The sequence below is a fragment of the Ambystoma mexicanum genome, chromosome 9, assembly GCF_040938575.1.
Source record: "Ambystoma mexicanum isolate Mex_15411 chromosome 9, UKY_AmexF1_1, whole genome shotgun sequence".
In the NCBI taxonomy this organism is placed as follows: Eukaryota; Metazoa; Chordata; class Amphibia; order Caudata; family Ambystomatidae; genus Ambystoma; species Ambystoma mexicanum.
Window position 1 is genome coordinate 833,316,571 of NC_090931.1, and position 24,345 is coordinate 833,340,915.

Consider the following 24,345-nt stretch of genomic DNA (forward strand, 5'->3'; position numbering starts at 1 on the left):
CTGAGGTATGCTTTGCAGTCCAAAGAACTTGAAACCTTCCAAATCACTCCCGTGTTTTTCAGTAAAGTGTTTAGCCATGGGGGATGATTGGTCATTGTTTTTTATGGCACAGATGTATTGCAGCATGCATAATTTTAATTTACATACTGTGCTTCCCACATACCACTTATTACAGAAACACATGAGGACGTACACAAAACACTCCATATTGCATGATATCTTGTCCTTAATTTTCACTGTATCTTTAAGCACTGGATTCTCAAAAGTGGTACAATTATGGGTATACTGACAAGCTTTGCACTTAGTGCATTTACGAAAACCTCCACCTGGCATTTGCATCCAATGTGCCACTGAGGGTTTAGAATTTTTTGCATAAAACTTGAAACCAGTAAACAATGTGGATCTTCTGTAAGAGGTGCTGTGGTTGTTAGACAAAACTTTAACCAAATTTGTGTCCAACTTCAGCACATGCCAATGTCGGTTCATAATGGTCCTGATGCTTTTAGACGATTGGCATAAACCTAGACTCATCCACCTTTTTGTCACTTTCTGTAGATTGAGTTCTGATCACCATTTTACATACTTTGAAAAATGCACGCTCAATGACGTTCTTAGGGTATGCCTGATCTCTAAAGCCCTTAGCAGTCACTCTGATGTGCTTCTCAAAGCACTCTATGGTGGAACAGTTTCTCCAGAGTCTCAAAAATTCCATGTAGGGTATGCTCTAAATCAGGCTCTTGGGTTAGTTGCTAGGTGCATGGAGGGGAGCATTGGATCCGGTAGGTTTTCTATAAAGATCAGTTTCTATTTTACCTAATTGTTGTTCAACTACCACATCCAAAAATACAATACCTTTGCAGCTACGGGATGCAGTACATTTCAGGTTGAGTGTATTTTCATGTAAGATTTTAACAAACCCCAACCACTGTTTTTTTGTCCCCTTCCAGATGACAAATAAGTCATCTATAAACCTCAACCATAATACGATTTTTTCAGTGTATTGTGTATTCCCCCCTGGCCACATAATTAATTTTTCGAACTACCCCATTGTAAGATTTGCATAGATTGGAGCAAATGTCGAACCCATTGCAGTACCTTGCAATTGTTTATAATATTTTTTGTCAAACAAAAAGACCTTGTTGGTCAAACACAGTTCAATCATACCCAGAATCATTTCAGTATGTTTCAAGAAATTAAGCGATCTAGTATTCAAATAATACTGGCAAGCTTTTAAAGCTATACCATGTTGATTGGAGGTATATAAAGATGCCACATCCATTGCGGCAAACAAATACTCATCGTCCAATGGAATCTCATCGATTTGCCCCATGAAATCTTAAGTGTCTCTCAAAAATGACAGTAACATAGACACAAAGGGTAAGAGTTCCTCATTGATAGTGCATATATATTATACAATAATCTACCTCTTTCACATGATATTAGGCACATATATTGTGTTGGGAATAGCAACAACTGCACTGGTGTCTATCATACATTATATGGAATTACATTTGTGGCAAACGTTTTTATTCAGATAACTGCCCACCACCAGTGTTACACTGCTACTTTAATTTCTAAAAAATAGATCACAAAGTAATATAAATGTGCTGATCCTCAGCAATAATGCATCATCTATTTCAAGGGGGAAGTTGTTAAGCATCAATGCATATCTGCTTTAAAACAGAATAGTGTGGATGAAAAGGGAAAGCAATCTCCAGCACAACCACCATGCACAGAGATGATTCTGTGCAGCCAGGGTCAGCTAGGAACAGGAAGCGGCCTGGTGTCAACCAGCCAATGCTGTACCTCCCCTGGTCACCTTTTGTTTTATGTTGACTTTTGTTCATTGCATGTGCAAATCCTGGCTTCTTTTCATGCTTCTGTTTGTTTTCTCGTGACCAGAATTCTGCTCTCTCAAGGATTCCTGCAAATACAAAAGTGAAAAGCTTAGCGAGGGTCCCAGCAAAAGACTTAGCAAGACCCAGCACAGCTTTAGGAGTGGGTTCCAGCAGGGCTACTGTGTTTGACACAGGCTTATACTATGTACGACCAGCTTCCGCAGCCTCCAGGATCAACAGCTCGTCTTACTCAAAGCACTATAAGGTAAGGCAGCATAGCTGTAGGAAGGTTTGAAAGGGATTCTGGCACATACATGGCACGCCTCGGACTAACATGACGCTGGTGAGCCGCAGCACAAGTGTGCAGGTAATTTTGGCAGAAAAGATGCAGAGTTTGGTCCTTACATTCTTTTGCCATGTCAAGCAAGTGCAGATAGAAAATGGAGTTAAGAACTAGTTCAGCAGGCTGCAAACCCAAGACTTTTAATAAAAAATACAACTCAGATATCATTAACCTATGCAAACCTGCTTTTGATTAAATAAATCCTGCCCCCTGAACCAAAACCAACAAATAGGAAATGCCACTGTGTTCTTATTATCTTTCTTCTTCTCTCCTGTGCTTCTAACTCTCTCTTGCCTACAACTTTCCTTTCTTCCCACCTTTCACCTGCGGGCCTTCCTCCTCTGAGCTGCCTCTTCCAACAAACCACCTCTCATAATACCTCTTCATTTTCAAAAATACACAGCCATCTCAAAGGTACAAAAAGAGAAAGAGAGAGAGAGAGAGAGAGACAGAGAGAGAGAGAGTTAGAGAGAGAGAGAGAGAGAGAGAAAGGGAAAGACTACTGAATGGAACAAAACAAGAGGAGAGATAAGTACAGAGGTAGGTGAAAAAGGGAAACAAATTGATGAGAGCGATGCACAGACGAGAGGTTGAAGGGGGCAAGAACTAAAGCGTATGATGTTCCTGTACATTTTGCTAAAATTGTATTTTTGTATTTTATTTGTCTTTTAATAAGCGCATTAAGCCACATCGCTGAACATAAAAATGAGAAACAGTACAATAAAAAGTGAATAAGCAATTAGGTCCAGGAAACAATCACTCAGAAATGCTGGAGTAGATGAGATTTTAAAGAACCAGAGAGAGAGAGTAAACAGAGATAGAACGAAGAGAAAGTACAAGAGAATTCCAGTGAAGAGGGGCAAGAAGTTCAAAAGATCAAAAATAGGCTGACCACAGGGATGATGATGAGCCAAATGTCGGAAATGAGAGGAAGACCGAAGTGAGCGAGAGGGAATGTAAAAAGATATTAGTGCAGCAAAGTAGCTAGGGGCAAGACCATGGAAAGACTCGAAAACAAGACAGAGAAAATTAAATTTAATTTGAGAATGAAAGGGCAGCCAGCCGAGTGCTGCAAGAGAGGAAGAAATAGAATCCTGATAAGTGAGAAGACACAGTAGATGAATAGAAGAATTAAATACTGATCTAAGAGGAGCAAGACGAGAATTAGAAAGCCCAGACAGAGCAGTAGAACAGTAGAAAAGTCGGGAAAAGATCAAACAGGAGGTTAAGAGTTTAGATGCTTGAAATGTGAGAAACGGGCGAGCCTTACGGATATTGTGAAGATGAAAACAGCAAGAGGGAGAGGTTAGGGAAATGTGATGAGAGAAGGAGAGATTTGAGTCAAAGTAGAGACCAGGATTACGAGCCGTAGATGAGATTGGGAGCTTAGAAGGAGGAAAAGATATTAAAGAAGGTGAAAGATGGGGAGGAAGCGTGCTGGCAGGAAGAAACAGTAGTTCAGTATTCCCACCATTAAGAGTAAGAAAGTGGGAAGACATCCAAGATTTAATAGCGACTAAGCAAGCCGAAAGAGTGTGATGGATTTCAGGAGAAAAGGAAGAAAAGGATAAAAACTGTTGAGTATCATCGGTGTAAAAGTGATGAGATAAGCCAAATGAGGAAATAATAGCTGCGAGATACAATGTGTAGAAAGAGAAGAGAACTGGGCCTAAGACTGACCCTTGGGGTAGCCCATAGGCAAGCGAGAGAAACATAGAGGACTTGCCCATCCAGGAGACAGAAAACGTTTGATTAGACAACTAGGAGTGAAACCAAGACAAAACAGAACCTGTAAGATCCAAAGAAGAAAGTGACGCCAGAAGTAAAGAGTGATCCACAGTGTTGCAGGCAGCCGATAGATCTAAAAGAATAAGAAAAGATGAGTGCTTAGAATAGCGAGCTAAAAGAAAAGAAGTTAGTACGTAAACAAGAGCAGTTTGTGTAGAATGAAGGAACGAAAACCAGATTGAATTCGAGGAAGAGAGAAGAGAAAATTGGCCATAAATTCCTTACGTTTTGTCAGCTGAGAACCGTCCTTGGATGGCAAGCGACAGTGACATGTTCTCTGCTGGCCCTTACTGAGTACACAAACGTTGGCTCTACTTTATCTGCTGTAATGTCACATCCTGTTGAGCTACCTTGCAGCCACAGGCATGCTGTTGTTTATTTCAGTAACCTTCTTGGGACATAAAACCCATTGCCAAGTCTCCTCAAAGCCCTGCTCTCGGAATTCTCAGCCTTTGCCCTTTCCATTTAAGCACAATTAACGTGAAATGTTTGCAGCCACAGATGCATGTGTAGGTAATGTGTGGGTGGGAGGGGTGGCTCGGTAGGAAGGAGGGGCTTTAGTCTTTGGCATGTTACTTAAGAGGTGTGAATGGTGGATGATTAGAAAGGGGGGGGTGTATGAAGCTATATGCTGTGGCGACAATGGTTTAAAGCACGGTCGCCGTTAAATTTGCATTTTTTTCACTGTGTTTCATTCTTTATAGAGCACATGTAAAACACAGTGGTGGGGTGTCACAGAGGAAAGGCAGGATCCAATCAGGGTGGAGGTGTGGGGTTTGTATTACATGCGAGTGGGCGGGTAAGGGGTTGGGGAAACAAGGGGTGCACGGATCAGCAGGTAACAGGGTTCCACCTCATTTTTTGTACTCTTGAACCCCTGGGTGCAGAGGTACAGAGTTATGGGAAAGACGAGAGAGTCGTGAGAGACATGTTACCGACACAAAGAAGAGGCTGAGGTAAAATAATTCTTAGAGCACTATGGTGAGTGGGAGTAACATTGAATGTACAGCAGTAAGACAAACAGAGAAAGAGGCACAGTGGTCAGAGCAATCATACAGAACTCTCTTGCACTAGAAACTCGAATCGCGCAACCAGTAACTCCGGAATCGCAACTTCAGATCAGATCACTTCCTGCCACTCATTACCCTCACAAGCCCAATTCAGAAAAAGATGAAGTTTGAAAAAACCCTAGAAGTGTTGCTGGGCTTTTAAACTACAGGATGCCAATACTGTCAAACAATCTTGTTTTATCTCAAAATGTTTAAGCGGTTATTCTCCTGCTTGACCTGCTTGACCTAGCCAATATTGCATTAGGCCTATCCCAGTTACATTTTGCAATGGCGTCCAGTTCCAGCATATCCATTAAGGTGCTGTCAAATGTTGCAGAACACATTTACCAGACATCCAAAACAACGTCACTTAGAACGAACATTTCACTAGTCCTGACAGCACTTCATTGGCTTCCAATCTGCAAAAGGGGGCGTGTCATGCACACTGGGCCCACATCGAAATTGGCCTCATTTCCTAACACCCACAGAATTGTCCAGCATACACGCGTCTGATTCTTTTAGCAACTAACCCGGTAGGGAACTACTGGGTAGTCTATAACATACAAACACATGACTCATGAATGCCCCCTGGATCAGGACTAAGAGTAAGTCTTTGGACTCACGCAATAAGGACCCATAAATGCACGGGTGAGATTCGTGTGGAGAAACACAACGAACGGCACAAATACCTTGTGGAGCGAGCAATCGCATTGAATCAACAATTGTGGCAGGGTGGCACCAACTTTAAAGAAATAGGCTACAACCATAAGACGGAAACTTTCTGTCTAGGAGGGAAAGCCCGGCAAGCAGTTGACAGCCATCACAGATCCATCACATGAAGCACATCCGATTGAGAACGCCTTGGACCTCAGTGTGCTCAGGCTCCCCCCAGACATTCTTGGAGGCCCCCACAGAAACACAGTTGACCTACAGAAGTATGAAACTCTGTTTGAGAATGGAAAGAAGTTATATTTTGAGCACCTAGACAACACGCATTACATATCGAGCTGAACTACGCTAATACGAACTGGTTTTTGGTATCTAACAATGTATATGTCCTGATGAGGTGCACCACATAGAAATATTTTAGGTCTATTGTGGTGCCGAAACTCGAGTAGACAACACCATAGAGCCCACTCTGTCAAGTTGGGCCTCTCTGAGTTTCTGCAAAAAATATAGGCATTTGGTATATGTTCATGAGTAAGCTTGTTTGAACATCTGTCTTGTTTAACTCTGTGAAAAGAAAAATGTAGTTTAAATAGGCTTTTATAATCATACAACATTCAAGCCCTAATAGATGGGTGTTCTACTTCTAGAACAGAGTGATTAGAATTGCGCTTTTTTGCACAGTATGAATGGTGGATGGTATGAATGTGGATGAAAGTGAGTGTGAGTAAGGAGGGGTGAAATGTGATCACTGGTTTTGATATGATATGTGTTTTTCTAGATGTGATATGTGTATCTTTAAAATTGTTTTTTAATATATGAAATGCCTGTGTTATGTGTGGTCTTTCTACAAATAGATGTTTTATAATGGATTTTGAATAATAAATGAAGTTTAAACATATTGACTGCAATTTGTCTATAACATATGCCCTTTGAGTAGGGCTATTCTTTTGGAAAGGATGCTTGTTAGCGTTTTTACGCATAAATTGCTTCATAAATGAATGGAGGGGTTGCACTTATTCACAGAATAATTGCAGTTTTTGTATGGTCATGAATTCCACTAAGCATGACTGGTCCTAGCTGGTGTCCAATCGCTAACTCCCAAACACCAAGTTGGTGTAATAGGAGTTATGGAATAGATGGCTCTCTTTCAAATCAATGGTCTCAAAGTAAGTAGTCACCTATTTCACCCTATCTAAAATATGCAAATATTAGTTACGCATTCATAGTCAACCATCACAAACATAATTAAAGCATAGAAATCCCTTTCCCAATAACATTAAGAAAGACTGCAAACATGTACATTGCTAAAAGAATCTCAAGTCCTAGCTCTACTTTATCAAGCGCAATATAGATCCCTTACATGTTTCAGCGCTCAACTTCCAGTATGGCGCTTTCTTCGGTGGGATAAGGGTCTTTTATCTGGGTGTAAAACCTGTATGATACAGAAAATGGTGGAGGCCAACAGTGACAGATTGAGGAGCACTCAGATGGTTTAAAGCAGGAGGGGAATATCGTATGTGCGCACTCTATGTCTTCTACATGTCAAATTAAAATGGAGGATTTATCCTGTTGCTCACAGGTCCACCCCAGATTTAAGAAGGGTAGCGAGCCAAAAGAAAGAATGGAAGCACGTTCTTTAACAGCTTCACTCTGAGAAGGTATACTTTCTGTTGCAGTCCAATGGAGTTACAACAGTATGTATTGTCAGAGACACTCTGATATGTAGTTATACTAATAGTGCAACTCTCTCTGGATCATACAATATCTGCAATCTTATACAAGACCCTTGCCCCCCGAACAAAGCGCCGATCTGTATTGTATTGCTCCTTACTAGACAGAAAGAGCAGAGACTTCAGATTTTTTAAAAACATTTTGAGTTTTGCAGTGTTTCATAATATTGTTATGGGAACAATAGTCTACATTTTGAATATGTGGTTTTGACTCTGAATGTGCAAATCATTGTTTCTTTTAGACAGGGAGCTAGGTGACTGTATTCTTTGAGACCATTGATAAGAAAGAGTGGAAAATAACCTTTCATAGCTACTATTGTACTAACTCCTACTACACTAGCTTGGTGTTTTTGAGTTAGTGATAGAGCACCAGCTAGGGCCAGTCTATGCTTAGCGGACTTAGGAAGTCATGTAGTTGTAGATTCGTACTCCCAACATTAGTAACACCATGTTTCAGGAGAACTCACACTGCATAGAACATTATTCAGGAAACCCCTGAAACCCTTTCTCTCACTGTAATCATGGATGATGTCCATGCAAAAAGGTATGTGCTGTACAGTGTCAGCATCAAGAAGCCACGGTTGACCTTTAGCGTGCATTGAGCAGACATACACAGCTATCCGTCTCAAAACTTTGAAAGAATTCAGTTTCATATTTTTAGAGCTTATAAATAACATTATATATGTAAAGTACTCTTGTGTCGCACCTATGCGTAAACATGCATGTAGAGTATGAGGGCAAGACTTCCATCGCACCCAGCGCAGGGGTGGACTGGCCTGTAGGGAACTCTGGAGATGTCCCGGTGGGCCTCTGCTCCCTGGGCCTCTTTTGTGTGTTAACATATTTTATTTCCACATGTTCTCATAGGAAAAGGGTTGGGCTTGCTGAAAAAGGGCAACTTTGAACATTCTTTCCAGGGCCTCTTTTGGCAGCCAGTCCACCCCTGACCCGGAGGCTAAATGGCAGCTCCACTGCACTCCAATACAGCTATGGACTTTGGAATGTGGTGGGCACCCTCTGTAACATCTCAGCGTCCTGCTTACTAAACAGATCATGCACAGGAGAGGCGGCCTGAGGTGACAACTCTCAAAGGTCAGGGCTCCATTCAGAAGAGCAAAGCTTGTGTCAGAGGTACAGGGAGGATGCACAACTGAAGGAGAGCCCTGTCCTTCTGCAGAAGAAATTGACTTTCCGTTGGGACAAGGAGTTCAAAATAAATCATTGGTGCAAGTCCTATGAGTGACAACTCTCTCTCAATAGACGAAATGTTATGTGTTTTCGCCCTTACTGGTCTTGTCATTCAAACATAGGAGTGTTCTCTAACGTATCTTCTCTTTTGTTAGGACGGCACAAGCAGGAGTCCAGAGAAGCGATCTTCCTTACCCAGACCCTCCTCCATTCTCCCTCCCCGGAAAACCTTCCCTTCTGATAGGGAAGAGAACTCTTTCTCCACCAGCACTTCTATCTCGTCTTCAGTAAGACGGACCACCAGTAAGTCTTTTATTTTCCTTATTCTGTGCTGTACACGCTGTTCTTTCATTTGGCAGACAAGGGAGTTCTGCTGCTGGAATGGAGTTTGGGTGAGAAATAATATAGTCAATGTATGTGTTGTAACTTTATTTTCTATGGTGCCATAGGGAACTGAAAGTAAGCTTGTTGACCAAAAAGTACACGTATGGAATATAAGTGCCTATAGAGTACCTACAACTGATTAAGCTAGAGTCTCAACTTTTGCTGCTGATTTTGGGGAGGATGGGGCCTTGCATTTTTAGTTTCTTTTCAATCTATGTGTTTTCAACTACAAGGTAAGATAGAAGGCATTTTGCAATAGTGCCACTCATTTACTTGGTCATTCTAAATATGTAGTTCTTGCGTTTAAACTACAGATGGGGGTCAAAATAATTCACGGGCCTCCCAAGTGTCTAAGAGCCAAGTTCTTGCCTCCCCACAGCATAATACCCATACCTAGAGTCCGGCCACCAACAACACAAGAACCATACCTAACATCCTGTCTCCCCACACCACAAGATCCGCACCTGGAGTTCTGCCTCCTCCTGCCCCACAAAACCGAACCCTTACCTGGGATCCTACCTCCCCATGACCTACAATACAAAAGTTTGCTTGCCAATTTTGGCAGATACAGCACACTGAGATAAATCTGCCCAAGACCACACACTTTAGTTAAGAGATGAAGCTGGGATTTGAGCCCAGTCTGTACTTTAGAAACTTGACTAGATATCTTCTCAGCTTCGGCTGACATAGATGTGTCAATGTATGGCTTAAAATATCTTGGATGATTGGAAATGTACGTCACATTATAAACCTACGTGGCAAATATATTTGTTAAGTGAAAAGATTATGGTTGTAGTTTTGTTAGCCTCATTGTGAGTGAAAGTCTACAAGTGCCATAAGGCAAAGCAACATACGTCTAAAAACTCCACTGTACTTGGAAGTCTTGAACCGAAACAATAACAAGACAAAACTGTGTGGCAAGCTTACCTGCCTGTAATCATTGTTTGACAAACGCCTGTGTCAAACAATGATTACAAGTAGAACATGTTGCACAAAAAAGCAAACCCTTTTTGTGTGTGTCAAACCACCAGATGTCATGGAAATAAACTAGACACTTTAAACAAGCATTGGCAATGCCAACCGTTGGGGCTAATGTGTAGGCATGGGAAAGGCGCTTGCCATGCACAGCCGTAGTGATATTAAGTACCCATTGTTGGTAGCAAGTGCAAAATGGTGCGAGTACCTGGGTATCTAATAGCAGTGCCTGGCAAAAGTTTAATACTTATGCACAAGCCAGAAATGTTGGCTTTGCCAATGCTTGTTTTAAACAGGACTTCTGTGGCTTTGTCAATGCTTGTTTGAACAGTACTTCAGTGAAGGACATGCAGAGCACTTAAAAGTCGAATGGCTGAAGGCCTGGTAAGACATTTGAATTACAGCAGTGGCCTGTTTCCAACTCCAATTAAATAATTAACTCTCAGAAGACCGCTTTCAATAAACACTGGCAGGCACTTTGAATGCAAACCCTGATGGTAAGGCTTGATTAAACCGAGCTCAGACAGTACCCATGAGGAGGTGTTTTGGGCAGGCAGATGCAGGAATCCCTGGGAATGGCCATTTGAATTAGCATGGCCATGGGCAGGCAATGTGTGAGCACATAACCAAACAACACCTACAAACTGTGCCCCTCAGCGTATGTCATTCCTCCCTGTCTGTACTCCAATGCAATAGTTTCGGCTTATAGGTGTCACAAGCGACACCTAATAGCCCAAACTAAAAAGAGGGTTAATTTATCACTCAGTTTAACTGTCTTGGGAGATCGACCATATTGGGCAGTTAACATGATCTTTTGTGGTTTCTTCAGTACAAATGCACGAATTCATTTCTAACCAACAGACGTTCACACTTGGCCTGTTACAGAAACCGATCCATTACCTGTCACCTCTTCTACCATGCATCTAAAGATCTTTCCATTAGAGGCGTGGCCAGGAAGCACCCGATGCAGGCGTGCCGGCTGTATGCTCCATCAATCGGCACCGAAAACCCCTTAATGCCACCATTTTAACAGCTTAAACCCTCCTCAGTATGCTAAGCAGCAACCTCAGATCTCACTAACACAACCTGGTGGGGATACATCAACTCACAGGCACTGTGCTGAGAACGAACAACATCATGGTTCCCACCTTATGGTCTACATTCAGAGTCTGATATGGCCCGCTGTGGGTCTGGACAATGGAGGCTTACATTGCAACGCTGCACTCACGGGTGACAGGACAGGAGCTGGTATGCGGCGGCCAGCAGCAGTGGCGTCGCCAGGAATCAAATTTAGGAGGGGCACAGAGGGGGCCAAAGACAAAAGTAGGGGGACACAGATAAATGTAGGGGGAGAACATGGTCACTGCTCCTCCTAGGTGAGGAGGTGCAAGGGGGGGCACAGGGTTTCACAGGGGGGCGGCCCCCCCAGTCCTTCCCTAACAACACCACTGGCCAGCAGGCTTTCCTTTGGTCCCCGCCACGCCATGCTGCAGTGCCGTGAATCAGTGCAGTGAGTGCTGGCGGGCTGTTCATAGTGGGGGCCTAGCAGGCAGGTTTGACGCACCTATAGTGGGGACTCAGCAAAGAAGTCGACTCCCCACCTGCCGGATAGAGCTCAGGAGTGAGAGAGGCGCAGTGGCCATCCTCGCCGTGTCTATCGTCGGCAAATGTGCCTGCAACAGAGCCTGTGAGGGCCTGCCCAGATTCACGGAGCCGGCAGGTCGTTGGCGCGGTTGCATTCTGGTTGCCTTTTCTGGTGTGTAGGACTAGTCTCTATTGGACTGAAGATTCCCCCGAATTGGATGGGAAGCAGAGATCTGGACTGGCCACCCTGGTTGGGCACATATACTTGTCCGAAAATCTGAATAGACTCACTGCGCCTGCTCCCGATAATCTTCTTTGGGGGCACAACGGAAATCAGCGTGGTGCGCCTGACTGGCTAACTCCTTGCAGGTTAGCTCCTCTTCTGACGACCTGTCGGCTTTTGGAGTTGGCCTGTCGGCGTAACATATCTGCACCCCTGTCCAGTACTTTTGCGGCTGGCCCTGCTGGAGAGTGACCGAGAGTGGATTGTAAGGTGGCTTTCTATATGTCTGGAGATTGCTTGGGGTCCCACCTTTTCTTGTGATGGACAGATCTGGAACGGAAAACAAATCAGGAGACATCAAACCCTTATTGGCCATGCGGGACATTAAGGAAAACACGCCCAAGCCGTCTGTGCTGAAGCACACTCTTCCCCTCTTGGGACTGCTCACACAGATCCCGGGTTACTCCTGGAGATGCTGTCCACCCTGAAACAGGACCTTATGTTGAAAATCAAATCCACCAAAGAAACGCTGGTCAAATAAATTCATATGCTGGGTCTAGAATCTCGGGTAAGCGACGTGGAAAACACAGTCTGCGAATAGGCACACGAGCAGGCCCAGCTGACAAACAGGGTGATGGGCATTAAGGAACAGTTAGAGATGATCAGGGCCAAACAACAAGATTTGCAAAACAGATTGCGGGGAAACAACATCCGCCTACCCGGAATTCCGCGGCACATACAAGACCAATATCTGGCTGATTATGTCCAAGACCTATTCCGGTCCTTCCTAGACCTCTCAAACAGCGCTGCTTTGGAACTGGACAGAGCGCATCTTGTTTATTCCTCCGCTCAACAACGCCGCAACCTGCTGCCGGACATGCTCTCAAGAGTGCACTACTTCCAACAAAAGGAAGCAATCATGATGGCAGCGCAGATGAAAAACCAAGTTGAGTTTTGGGTGCAAAGCTTTCCTCATTCCAGGACCTTTCGCCTCGCACACTTGCCAATTGGCAGAAGGTACATGTCGTCTCGGCCTGGCTGCTGTCGTGGAACATCCGATACCACTGGGGCTTACCCTGCACGCTGTGTTTTGAACATCAGAACCGGCATTACGCCATCAGCTCTGAAGAAGAGGCGCATGAATTGATGGACATTGCCCCGAATCCTCAGGACGATGCAGCTGAGACCGAGATCTCACAACACTTCCAGGAGACCAAGGGAGAGACAAAACTCTGCGAAGATGATGAATGGTGCCGAAATAGGGTCGCCTTCTGATGCCGTGTCTGACAGTTCAAAGCCTGCCACCTGAATAGCAGGCGTTCTACATTTCTAATGTTGGCTTCTGATACTTATTTGTTGATGTTACCATGCAATGTTTTCACTCCTGGGGTTGCACTACTATGATTGGTATTTCACCATAACCCGAGGGGATGAAGGAGGGGTATGATATGATATGGCATTTATAACGTGCCTATACACAAGCGTCTCAAGGCGTGACGAGGCAAGGTGGGGGGAGAGGGAACACAGAGACAACGATCTTAATAGGCCAGGTGACATTGAGATCGCGCAAGTGCAGGGGAAGGGGGAAGGGGAAAAGTGCGGGGTGAGGGGGCAGTGCAGTACATGGGAGAGACAGTAAAAAATAAATAGAATACATAAAAGCAATAAGTACGAGTGCGGCCAGCTTGTGGCAAGTGCAAGGGTAAGTGCAGACATCTGTCAAGTGCTGGTAGGGGACTGTAAGGGATACAGAAAACAGTCCCCAAGTGCAGGGGTTTCCAGGGAGGCAGTGCAGGTGTGCAGCTGGCGGGGGAGCGGACCTGGGCCCGAGATCAGAGGGTTGGCCAGGTGACCAGAGCAGTTTCAGCCAGGAGTTCAGGGGAGAGGAGGAGAGAAAGCAGAAGCAAAGAGGAACGTTTTGAGGTGCTTCCGGAACCGGAGATGGTTCTCCTCAAGTTGCAGGGAGGCTGTTCAGAGGGAGGCCGCAGCCGAAGTCAGAGATCTACCACCAACTCGTTGCTTGGAGAAGCGACTGACCCTGAGGGAGTTGGAGGCGGATGAGCGAAGCGCTCGAGAAGGAAGATGTTTAGGAAGAGAAAGTTGAAGGTATTGAGGCCCCAGAAGGACTTGTGGACAATGCAGATGGGTTTGAACTTAATCCTTGCAGCCACTGGGAGCCAGTGCAGAGATTTCAGTCCTGGAGAGATATGATCCCTGGGCTTGAGGCAAAGGACAAGTCTCGCAGTCCTGTTCTGTATGAGTTGCAGACGGCGGAGAGTAGAAGCAGGCAGATTTGGAAAGAGACTGTTGCAGTAGTTCAGCCTAGAGAGAACCAGAGCTCTGGAGACAGTGAGCTTCTGGGGGAAGGAGAGGAAAGGAAGAATACCTCTGAGGAGGTGCAGCTGGTAGTGTGACTTCTTAGAGACGTCAGAGATGTAAGTAGGGAAGCAGAGTGTGGAGTCGAAGATGACCCTACGGTTTTTAGCCTCACAGGTGGGAGTAGGAAGAGGGCCAAGAGAGGCCAGCCAGAAAGTGACAGGAAAGGAGGGAGCATGTGTGCCAATGAGGAGAATCTCAGTCGTACTGGCATTAAGGCAGAGATCGTTGGCGACACACCACACCTGGATAGCAGACATACAGTTAGAGATGAGAGAAGGAGAAGAAGTGGCGGAAGGGAGCCTGAAGTTGAGTGTCATCCGCATAGCACTGAAAGTTGGGCCAGAGAGCGGCAATGCGGTGGGCAAGAAGTGCCAGGTATTAGTTGAACAGCCAGGGAGAGAGGTTAGACCCCTGGGGAACACCACAAATAGAGATAGAGGAGAGGAAGGACCCAAGTTGGACCTGGGAGGGTCGATCGGAGAGGAAAGAGGACAGCCAAGCCAGGGCCTGATCGGTGATACCGAGGTTATCACAGAGACGGTTGAGCAGGATGGGTGTATACAGGGTGCCTCGAGGGAATGACGCCCATTTACTATTTACTACGATTTGTTTTGGATTATATTCAATGTCTTTTTGTTCTTATGTCAACTTATTTGGGGATGTTGTTTATTTTGCTATCACACAATTGGGTTTTGCAGCTAATGCCATTGGATACTCCACTGTTGGGATTTCAACAGGCACCTTAGTGGCCCTCTATATTCTTTCCTGGCCCGAAGGGAAACATAACGGTGTCCCCAGACCTGCCTTGCATGACCCTTAGTGTGCAGGGTCTCAGTGCACCAGTAAAATGAAAGGCTCTGCTACATAGGCTGTCCTCTCTGGATGCAGGGCTGATCTTGCTTCATTATAACCATCTGTTTGTGGCGGATGAAGCGTGTCTCTGTAATAAACTGTACACCAGAGCTTACTTTGCTTCTAGCAGCCTAAAATATGCAGTGTTGCCATTATGATCCATAAGGGCACGCCCCTGAAGGTGTTGAAGGTGTTGCGGGACGTGAGAGGGAGGTATTTGCTGCTTATAGTCCTCATTCGAGAACGCAAGGTCACATTAGCCTCAATCTATGGCCCTAACAACAAATATGACGAGTTTCTTGCAAGGTGTTCAATGATTTCAGCTGACTTGGGGGAAGAATTCCTGGGAGGAGCCTTTAATTGCATCATTGACCCGACTATAGATAAATCGCTAACCCCCACTTCTAATGACGAGCAGAATTTCCATGCCATGACAACGCTGCTGGGGAACACTCTTATAGAGGCATGGCAATTCTTTAACCCTGGGAGAGAGATTATACTCATCACTCAGTGGTTCACAAGGGTTCTTCCAGGCTGGACATATTCCTAAATTCCAGCACTAGACATTCAGACAGTGGTTGGGATAGCCTTTCTGCCAAAAGCCCTCTCAGATCATGCCCCCTCAGGCTCACGCTGGATGCAGTCCCACCCACTCGCCAACCCAAGCCCCCCTGGAGGCTAAATTACTTCCTGCTAGGAGATGTGGCTCTGAAAGCCCGTATGTCAGAATCCATCACTCATTACTTTGAGACAATGACACTGGCAAGCTTGAATTCCGAATGGTATGGGATGCTGGGAAGGTAGTGATCAGGGGGGTCATTATAGAACAGTCCTTCGGCCTGGGGCAGGGCTTGAAAGCTTCATCAGGCCCAACTTGAGGTAGTAGTAAGGGAGAAGTAGAAAGAACACACAATGAAAGGGAATCAGCGCTCTCTTCAGGATCTCAGGGTGGCCAAACAAGCCATAAAAGCACACCTTATGGGGAAGGTGGCTCAGTCTATACTAAAAACAAAACAGCACTTTTACTCCAAAGGCAAGCAGGCCAATAAGCTATTAGCCACTAAACTAAAGAAGGTGGCCACTCGTAACTACATTGGGGACCTGAGGGATGAAGGAGGTTGGTGGGTGATCACGGAACCAGGAAAACGACATGTAATGGAGGAGTTTTTTTTACAGAGTATCAGCTTCACACCATGGGAACCACGCCCTCACTCAGGACTTGGTTTCTCAGTTGTATCACCCTCAGGTTCCCAAGGAGTTGCAGGACATTCTGGAAGCTAATATAACCAGGAAGAGGCCCAGGCGATTTGGTCTCTCCCAACAGGCAAAGGCTCCGGTCCAGATGGCTTCACCAATACATTTTATAAAACATTTGCCGATGTCCTGGATCCACAACTTACCAAGTTATTCAATTGCTTCTTAGACTCTGGTAAAGGTGTCCAACTCCATAGCAGAATCAGCCACTATCCTTCAACTGAAACCAGGGAAATATCCAGAGGAATGTACTACCTATCCCTCCATAACTCTTTTAAATACTGATGCAAAACTTTACAGTAAAATACTTGCATCCATATTGGGTGAGGTACTCCCTCATATAAACAACAGTGACCAGACTGGGGGGCGTGGCCAGCAGCGAAGCGATGCAGACGAGAGCCTTCCTCGCTCCCGTTGCTGCCCGCAAATATCCTGTATTTCAGCCTGCAAAAGACACATAATTGTGCTCTAAATGTACGCCGGAAGATTTGCATGCTTTACAGCACCAGCGGCTGCATCAATGGAAAAATAAGTCGGTGTGCAATGGGAGGAATAAACCGCTGAGGCGCGCCGAGAAAAGTGAGAAGCGTGAAACAAAATGGCCACCGGGAGACAGCAGTGACTTAAACCGGCCAGACAACCACGCAGGGCAACCGATTGAGCCGGAGACACCAGCGGAGAGCAGCCGCCATCCTGGAGCACATCCTTGACCACACAGGACCCTGCAGCCCGGACTCAGCTTACCAGCCTGCAGCACGGTGAGCCAGCAAGACAGTGACGCACATTGAGGAGGGGAGCCTCCATAGTATCCGCGGGGGGGGGAAGAGACCCAGGAGCCTGTGCTGAGTGTGAGTGCAGCGGGGTGAGGATTAACATCTCCTATCCCCGAGGCGTGCAACAACCTGCTTGCGGCGACCGCGCTTCACCCTACGCGACACAGCTCCCTAAAATCCTGAGACACAGCTACGATACGCCGGAGGGTGGGAATAGGAGGCCCCCAGCTGGGACCGCAGTGGTGTGGGCGCTCGCACTCCCGAGGGACCCCTCTGGAGCAGAAACTGCTCGCCCAACCCACAACGCTGATGCCTGAATGTACAAGTGGTGCGGCGACTGTGATAGATGTATTGAATCAACAAGTTCTACAAGATATGTAGGAGGCTCCTGTAACAGTGCAGAAACCCCTACATTTTGTCCGTTCTTTTCATCTCCATGCGCACTTAACAATAAAAATCTGTGGGAGTGAAATGCTACCATATTGCAAGTTGCCACAAGGACTCAGCAGACTGGCAGGGAAAGTCACTAAATTGGGCAAAGAAAAAGCTGCTTCTTAACAAAGCGGCTAGCATATCAGGCGAGTTAGTCTGTATTTCTGGTGTTCAAAGAGAAATACCTTGTAAAATTCATAGTGCATGCAATCCACAACGACGGGCTGGGAGTGCCACAGGCGCAATGAAAAGCAACAGGAAACCACTGAGGGGCTTGTGACGGTGCATGGGATCCTAGAGCCGCACCACACGCAGACACAGCGAGGCACCCGAAGGAGCTCCTGCCATTTTGACTAGGCGGCTGTGGCCCGCTGAAGCGCGGGAAGGGGGAAGCCACCACCAACAACTCCTCTTCTCCCCCCCCTGATGAAACAGTGGCCGACTCTGAGGTCCCAATGGTAGCCGACTGGCCCTAGGAGTAACGTTGCCATCCTTGAACCCTCTGGACCACCGCAGTCAGTAAATACAAAGACAAACGCATGCACAGATCTCTCGGCATCCTCATGCCCCAAGCGTCACCGCAGCGACTGTTGCTGCGATCCAGAAGCCCCCTGGTGGGGTCTACATAGAGCAAGGACCAGAGCGAGACAGACACAACTGCCTGTTAACAAAAGGGTGCTACTCTGGTTGAACCACGCTGCGCCGCTGATCCGGGATCTTGGGAGAAGGCGCGACACCTGATTGAACTGTCCCAGCACCCCTGTAAGGCTGTGAAGGAACACAAACAATAACGGAGTGACCTGAAGTACCCCCCCACAGTTACTAGAGGAGGACAAAGACCGACAGTGGTACGCTATGGTGTGATAACCCCTCCACTCTCTGCTGGCTGGGAACAACGGATACGGGGGACTGAGCGAATGAGTGTGCACCATCCTGCCACACGGCCCTACCCACCACAAAACGTAGACAGGGCTGCAACGTTGTGGTAGGCGTAAGGATCAACCAGAACAAGTCCACAGCAGTACCGGATAACATTTAACACTGGTCCCACTCAAGCTCCATTCTACGCGACCACCATCCAGACCAAGCACCCAGCATGTGCAAAGACAAACTAAAGAAACAACCGGTGCAGAACAGAATCGACCAGTACACAACACCAACAATACAAATACAGGAACAACAAGATCCTCCACCAACGATAAAGGAGTCGAGAATACGTTATCCTTAAAGGATGTCATGGTGGCAATTGCAGACTCTCGGGCATCCATGGAACAGAAAATGGATGGCATAAGCACGGATGTCTCCGTACTCCGACATGACTTGCAAAAACTGAGCTCACGCACCGGTGAAGCAGAACAGCGGATCTCTGACGCAGAAGATACAATGCGCAATATACAACAGCAACTATCCGGTGTCAATTCCAGGCTGAAGCTAATTGAGGAGAGGGTTGATGAAGGAGAAGGAGGTCGAGAAGAAACAACGTTCGAATAATCGGCTTACCGGAAAGGGCAGAAGGCCCCACCACGGAACTCTTCCTAGAGCAATGGCTCACAGACCTATTTGAACCAGGCACCTTCTCCAAATTCTTCTCCATTGAGAGAGCCCACCGAGTACCAACAGGCAAACCAGCGCCAGGTGCCCCTATACGCACGATCATAGCCAAACTCCTGAATTACAGGGATCGGGATGCTCTGCTCCAACGTGCACGAGCCAAAGGCACAATAACACACAATGGCTCCAGAATTGCCTTCTTCCCTGACTATACAAAAGAAGTGCAGAAAGCCAGACAATCATTTGACCAACTGAAAAAGCAATTACAAGAAATGGACGTCAAATATGGGCTCCTCTTCCCGGCTCAACTTAAAATATACTACAAGGGTACCACGGTACATTTCAGCAACTCCAAAGAAGCATGGCGATGGACAGAGCAACATATTGACGGCGACTGGTCAACTCCGCGCAACAACAGAAACAGAGAACCCCGGCCTCGAATGGACAGGAGAATGCCTCCAATATGACCACCAGACCCGGAACATCCAGAAGAGCAACAAGAATAGAAGATGCAAGTCTGACATGAATCATAGTCATATGACTTACGCGAATCCTCAGAACAACAGCCCAGTGGTCGAGACCAAAGAAGAGTCTACAACACTGGGCAGACATGGGCGGCTGCGAGTTGAAACACTCCCCCCTCAGAGCCTCACCTCCTCCATTCCCACTCCCCTTCCCTTCCCCACTTCCCCCCTTTCCCCCTAAATCCCCCTAACAGGACAAGAGGCAGAATACCTGCTCTGGACGTAAAGCAGCAGGTACCTGGGGAAGAGGGGAACGAGAACAAGCAGAGGGAGGAAAGCTTGTTAATGGTTATTGAGTTAACTGTCTAATTTCGACAGTGTGTTTAGTTTTGTAATATTGGGCGACAGATGCTTCAAGTTGGGTGGAGTATGGGGTGGGAGGATCAAAGTTATAGCGTTAAGAATCACACCATCTCGAACACGTACGATGTAATACTCTCCTTACCAGTAAGTCACGTCACACTAACGAGTAAGCATGTCCCGTCAAAAAACCACCCTACACATGGACGCGACAAATCCCTAACTATGATGCTAAATCAGACAACATCCCCAGATATCCATCACACACTGACACCACTTATGCACATCTCAAATGGCAGAGATTTCTAATGGAAATAAAAATAGATCCATCTGAGTGATGACATGGAATGTAAATGGGCTTGGCAACAGTATCAAAAGGCGCTTAGTCTTACAGTTATTGAATCGCCACTCTCCAGATGTAGCGCTCCTCATGGAGACAGACCTAGCTGGCACAAACTGTACACTATTCAAACGCACTAACTACCGGCTGGCGCTACACGCCAGATTCAACATGGGATCACGAGGGGTACTAGTTCTAGTACACAAAAGACTCCCCTTTATACCTTCTAACGTCACACAAGACACGGGAGGTAGATTTGTACACACAACAGGGACTCTCTGGGAACGCACCGTAACCATGATTGCCGTATATGCACCGCCTAATCTACTAACCCCCCTGACCAACGACATCACGCCCCCTACTCGCCAGCAACTCTACAGATCTCACACTAATTGGAGGAGACTTCAACGAAGTGATGAATGTAGACCTTGACCGAACACATGTACGATCCAGGAACCCGGACGTACACACCAAACTTGTCACATTCACTAACGCACTGAGGCTGCAAGACGTGTGGAGGACACTACACCCTGACATAAAGGAATACTCATATCACTCCGGAGCACATGCCTCACTGTCCAGACTAGATTATTTCTTCTTGCCATTAGGTAATATACATGAAGCACGTGAAGCACAACTACTTCCCAGAGGCATATTGGACCATTCCCCACTCATAATAACAATCAAAACCAACAGATCGGTCCCCCCGCCCAATTGGCGACTAAATAGCTACTATTTAGGATTCCCAGAACTGGTAGAACATATCCAAAAGACCACTGAATCATACTTTGAGATAAATACCGACTCTGTAGACAGTCCGGGAACGCTATGGGAGGCACTAAAAACAGTGCTCAGATGCGAAATCATAGCCTGGACCACAGCCCACAAGAAAAAAAACACCTAAAAGCGATACGCGAAGTCGAAGCAAAAGTACAAAATGCTGAGGATGCCCACCTGACCTTTGACCGACCACAAACACACCGTGCACTACAACTAGCACAGAAACAACTGCAACACATAGCTTTAGATAATGCAAAACAAGCACACACAACGATGCGGGCAAAGGTACATGAAACAGGGGACAAGGCGGGGAAAATACTGGTGTGGCTAGAACATAGAGATCTGGGCCTCACTCAAGTTAGGAACCTGACAACAGGGGAACCGGAACCATTAGTGGCAGACCAAGACATAGCGGAAGGCTTCGCAAAGTACTACGCTGAGTTGTACAGAGCACCAGCCACACCTCTTACAGCCGACATCCTGGAGGAAATTGCCCTCCCCACCCTAAACGAACAACAGTTTAACTTACTAGAACAAGAAATCACAGAGGAAGAAATAACCCTAGCCATGTCGGAACACCAATCAGGTAAAACCCCTGACCCGAATGGCTTCCCCATCGAAGTATGGAAGAAGATAGGCGCAAATGTAATCTCCCCACATTTATAACGCCTATTACAGCACTCACACTCACAGGGTTGTCTCCCCCCAGAGCTAAGAAAAGCCACGATAATAGTTCTGTCAAAAGCAGATAAACCACCTAACAAGTGCAGCTCCTATAGACCCAACTCTCTAATAAACTGTGAGACCAAACTACTAGCGAAAGTGCTGGCCAACCGGCTGCAACAAGTTATACACACACTGGTGCATCCGGACCAATGTGGATTCATGCCGCAAAGATCCACTAGACAAAATATATACAGACTACATACAGCACTAGAAAAACTACCCGAGCTCCAAGATCCCCTGGTCCTACTCGCTATAGACTTTGAAAAAGCCTTTGACTCGGTCTATTGAGAAGCTATGTGGGTAATTATGCAGCTCATGGGCATAAGGCTGTACTTCATGAGCTAGGTTAAACTACTATATAACTCCCCGGAAGCAGTAACAAAGGTGAACGGGCATGTTTCGAACCCTTTCCAATTAGGTAAAGGCACAAGACAAGGTTGCCCCATATCAGCTTTAATCTTCGCGTTGGCAATTGAACCTCTAGCAATCCAATTAAGAACCACACAAACATGGAGTGGCTTCAAGTGGTCGGATAGCTGGGAGGACAAGGTGTCCTTATACGCGGACGGCCTGCTAATATACCTAAAAAACCTGCGGGAATTCTGCCCCATAGTGACGCGATTATTAAATAGATATGGCATGTTTAGTGGTCTTCGTGTCAAGTGGTCTAAGTCCATATTATTCCCATTGAAGCAAACAATAACACAGTGCTGGATGACTGCCCCTACCGCGTTGAAAAAGAGCAATTCAGGTACCTAGGCATACAAATTACGAATAATCTAACGGACTACGTGCCCAAAAACTTACACCCAATAGCGGTAAGATTCAAAGAAGACGTCCGACATTGGATGTCCCTACCACTAACACTACTAGGACGCGCAGCACTTTTCAAGATGATGGCTCTCCCCCGCTTTCTTTACATATTACAAAACGCCCCGTTACCCATATCGCCTAGTGAATTTCAATTAAAAAAACTGCTATGGAACGGGGGTCATCCACGCCTAGCGCTCACCACCCTGCAAAGATCCGTATGGGAGGGTGGGATTGGACTCCCCCGGCTAGAAACCTACTATTGGGCCTGAAATGGCAATAGTGAACGATAAACTTCACGGAGACACCACACTGCCGCACAACAAAACACAAGACCTGAATCCACAAGAAAGGCCCATCATGAAATACCTCTATCGCAAAAAGTACCGGCCAGCTGACCCTACCATGCTGACACACATAACTCAAGTATGGATGGATACACATAAATACCTAGGCTGGGACAAAAAACTAACCCCAGTACAACCATTGTGGGACAATAAACACCTCCCAGAAGTGAATAAACTACCTAGATGGCCCTCCTGGTCACAACTAGGCATAACGAAAATTGGGGATGTCGTGAGAGAAAACAAGATAATACCATTCGCATGACCTAGTTACCACCTTTGTACTCCCCCCAAATGAGCAGTATCACTACACGCAACTTAAACACGCGCTGCAGGCCCACCTTCCTGAAATGATTGACATGTCTGACTATACCCCACTGGAACGCAATCTATTCCCAGAAATGATAAAACACAAAGGCCCTCATTAGGACCCTGGCGGATTTTTACCGCCATCGGCGGACTTTTCCGCCATGGCGCAAAGTCCCTTTACGCCATGGCGGATGGCGGACTTACCGCCCCATTCCGAGGTCGGCGGGGCGGTAAGTCCCCATTGACCCATTTACCCTTCCCCATTCCCATTTCGGCCCCATAGGGCTCAATGGGAGTGGGGAAGGTGTTAATTACGCCACCGTACACTACGGTGGCGTAATTAACACCGAGGTCCCATAGCGCCATGGATTTCTACGCCCGCAAAAAGCGGGCGGAAAAATGACCATGGCGCTATGGGAACTCGTAGTTGGCGGTAAGGGGTCGGCGCAGCTAACGCTGGCGCAAACCCCTTAGCGCCAGGGTCCTAATGAGGGCCAAAGTCACATCTACTATGTACAGTGTCATAACCTCTTTTGCCCCGAATGAACTAATAGGTCTGAAAACCAAATGGGAAAGGGATGTGGGTGCCATACCTCCGGAAGAATGGGTAGCTGCACTGATGTTTCCCAGAGAATCAACTATCTCTTCCAGGCTCAGGCTAATCCAACTGAAGATACTGCATAGAATCTATTCCCCAAGGGTAGCATTATTCAGTTAGGGGAAAACCACTAACCCATCCTGTTTGAGATGCAAAAGTGAGGAAGGATCCTTCTACCACATCCTGTGGGAAAGTACTCTTATTCAGCAATACTGGCAGCAGTGCTGCCATGAACTGTCGAGAGTAATGGGCAAAGTGATCCACAGAAACCCGAAACAGTTGTTGTTGGGGATAGAGGAGGATGTTGAACTGTCACGATACGAAAAATAGTTTTCATCCACCACCGCATTGATCAAGAGAAATATAGCACAACTTTGGGGTTCTGAGACAACACCGAGCTATGCGCAATGGACCACAGATGTGGACATCTGTATTGCAATGGAAAAAAAGAGTTTATACAGCTAGGGGATGCCCTGAGAAAGCTCAGAGAATATGGCAGAAGTGGGACAATGCACACTGAGGGGAGATTTGTACCAACAGACCGAACTATCACCTGAGGATATGTGTAGGGAACCAGGATTACGAGACACTGGTATAGCAAA

At 46.3% G+C, this 24,345-nt stretch overlaps 1 protein-coding gene across 18 annotated transcripts in view; it reads left to right on the forward strand.

The window, feature by feature from the left end:
* Window positions 1-24,345, forward strand: part of MAP2 (microtubule associated protein 2) — a 680,541-nt gene that overhangs the window by 453,078 nt on the left and 203,118 nt on the right. For 17 of the 18 annotated variants that reach the window (XM_069615867.1, XM_069615868.1, XM_069615871.1 and 14 more), the window contains one exon: window positions 8,761-8,908. In XM_069615867.1, coding sequence (XP_069471968.1) covers window positions 8,761-8,908 — 148 coding nt within the window. Of the gene's footprint in view, window positions 1-1,902; window positions 2,104-8,760; window positions 8,909-24,345 lie in introns of all 18 variants that reach the window. The other variant, XM_069615866.1, reaches the window with a different exon arrangement.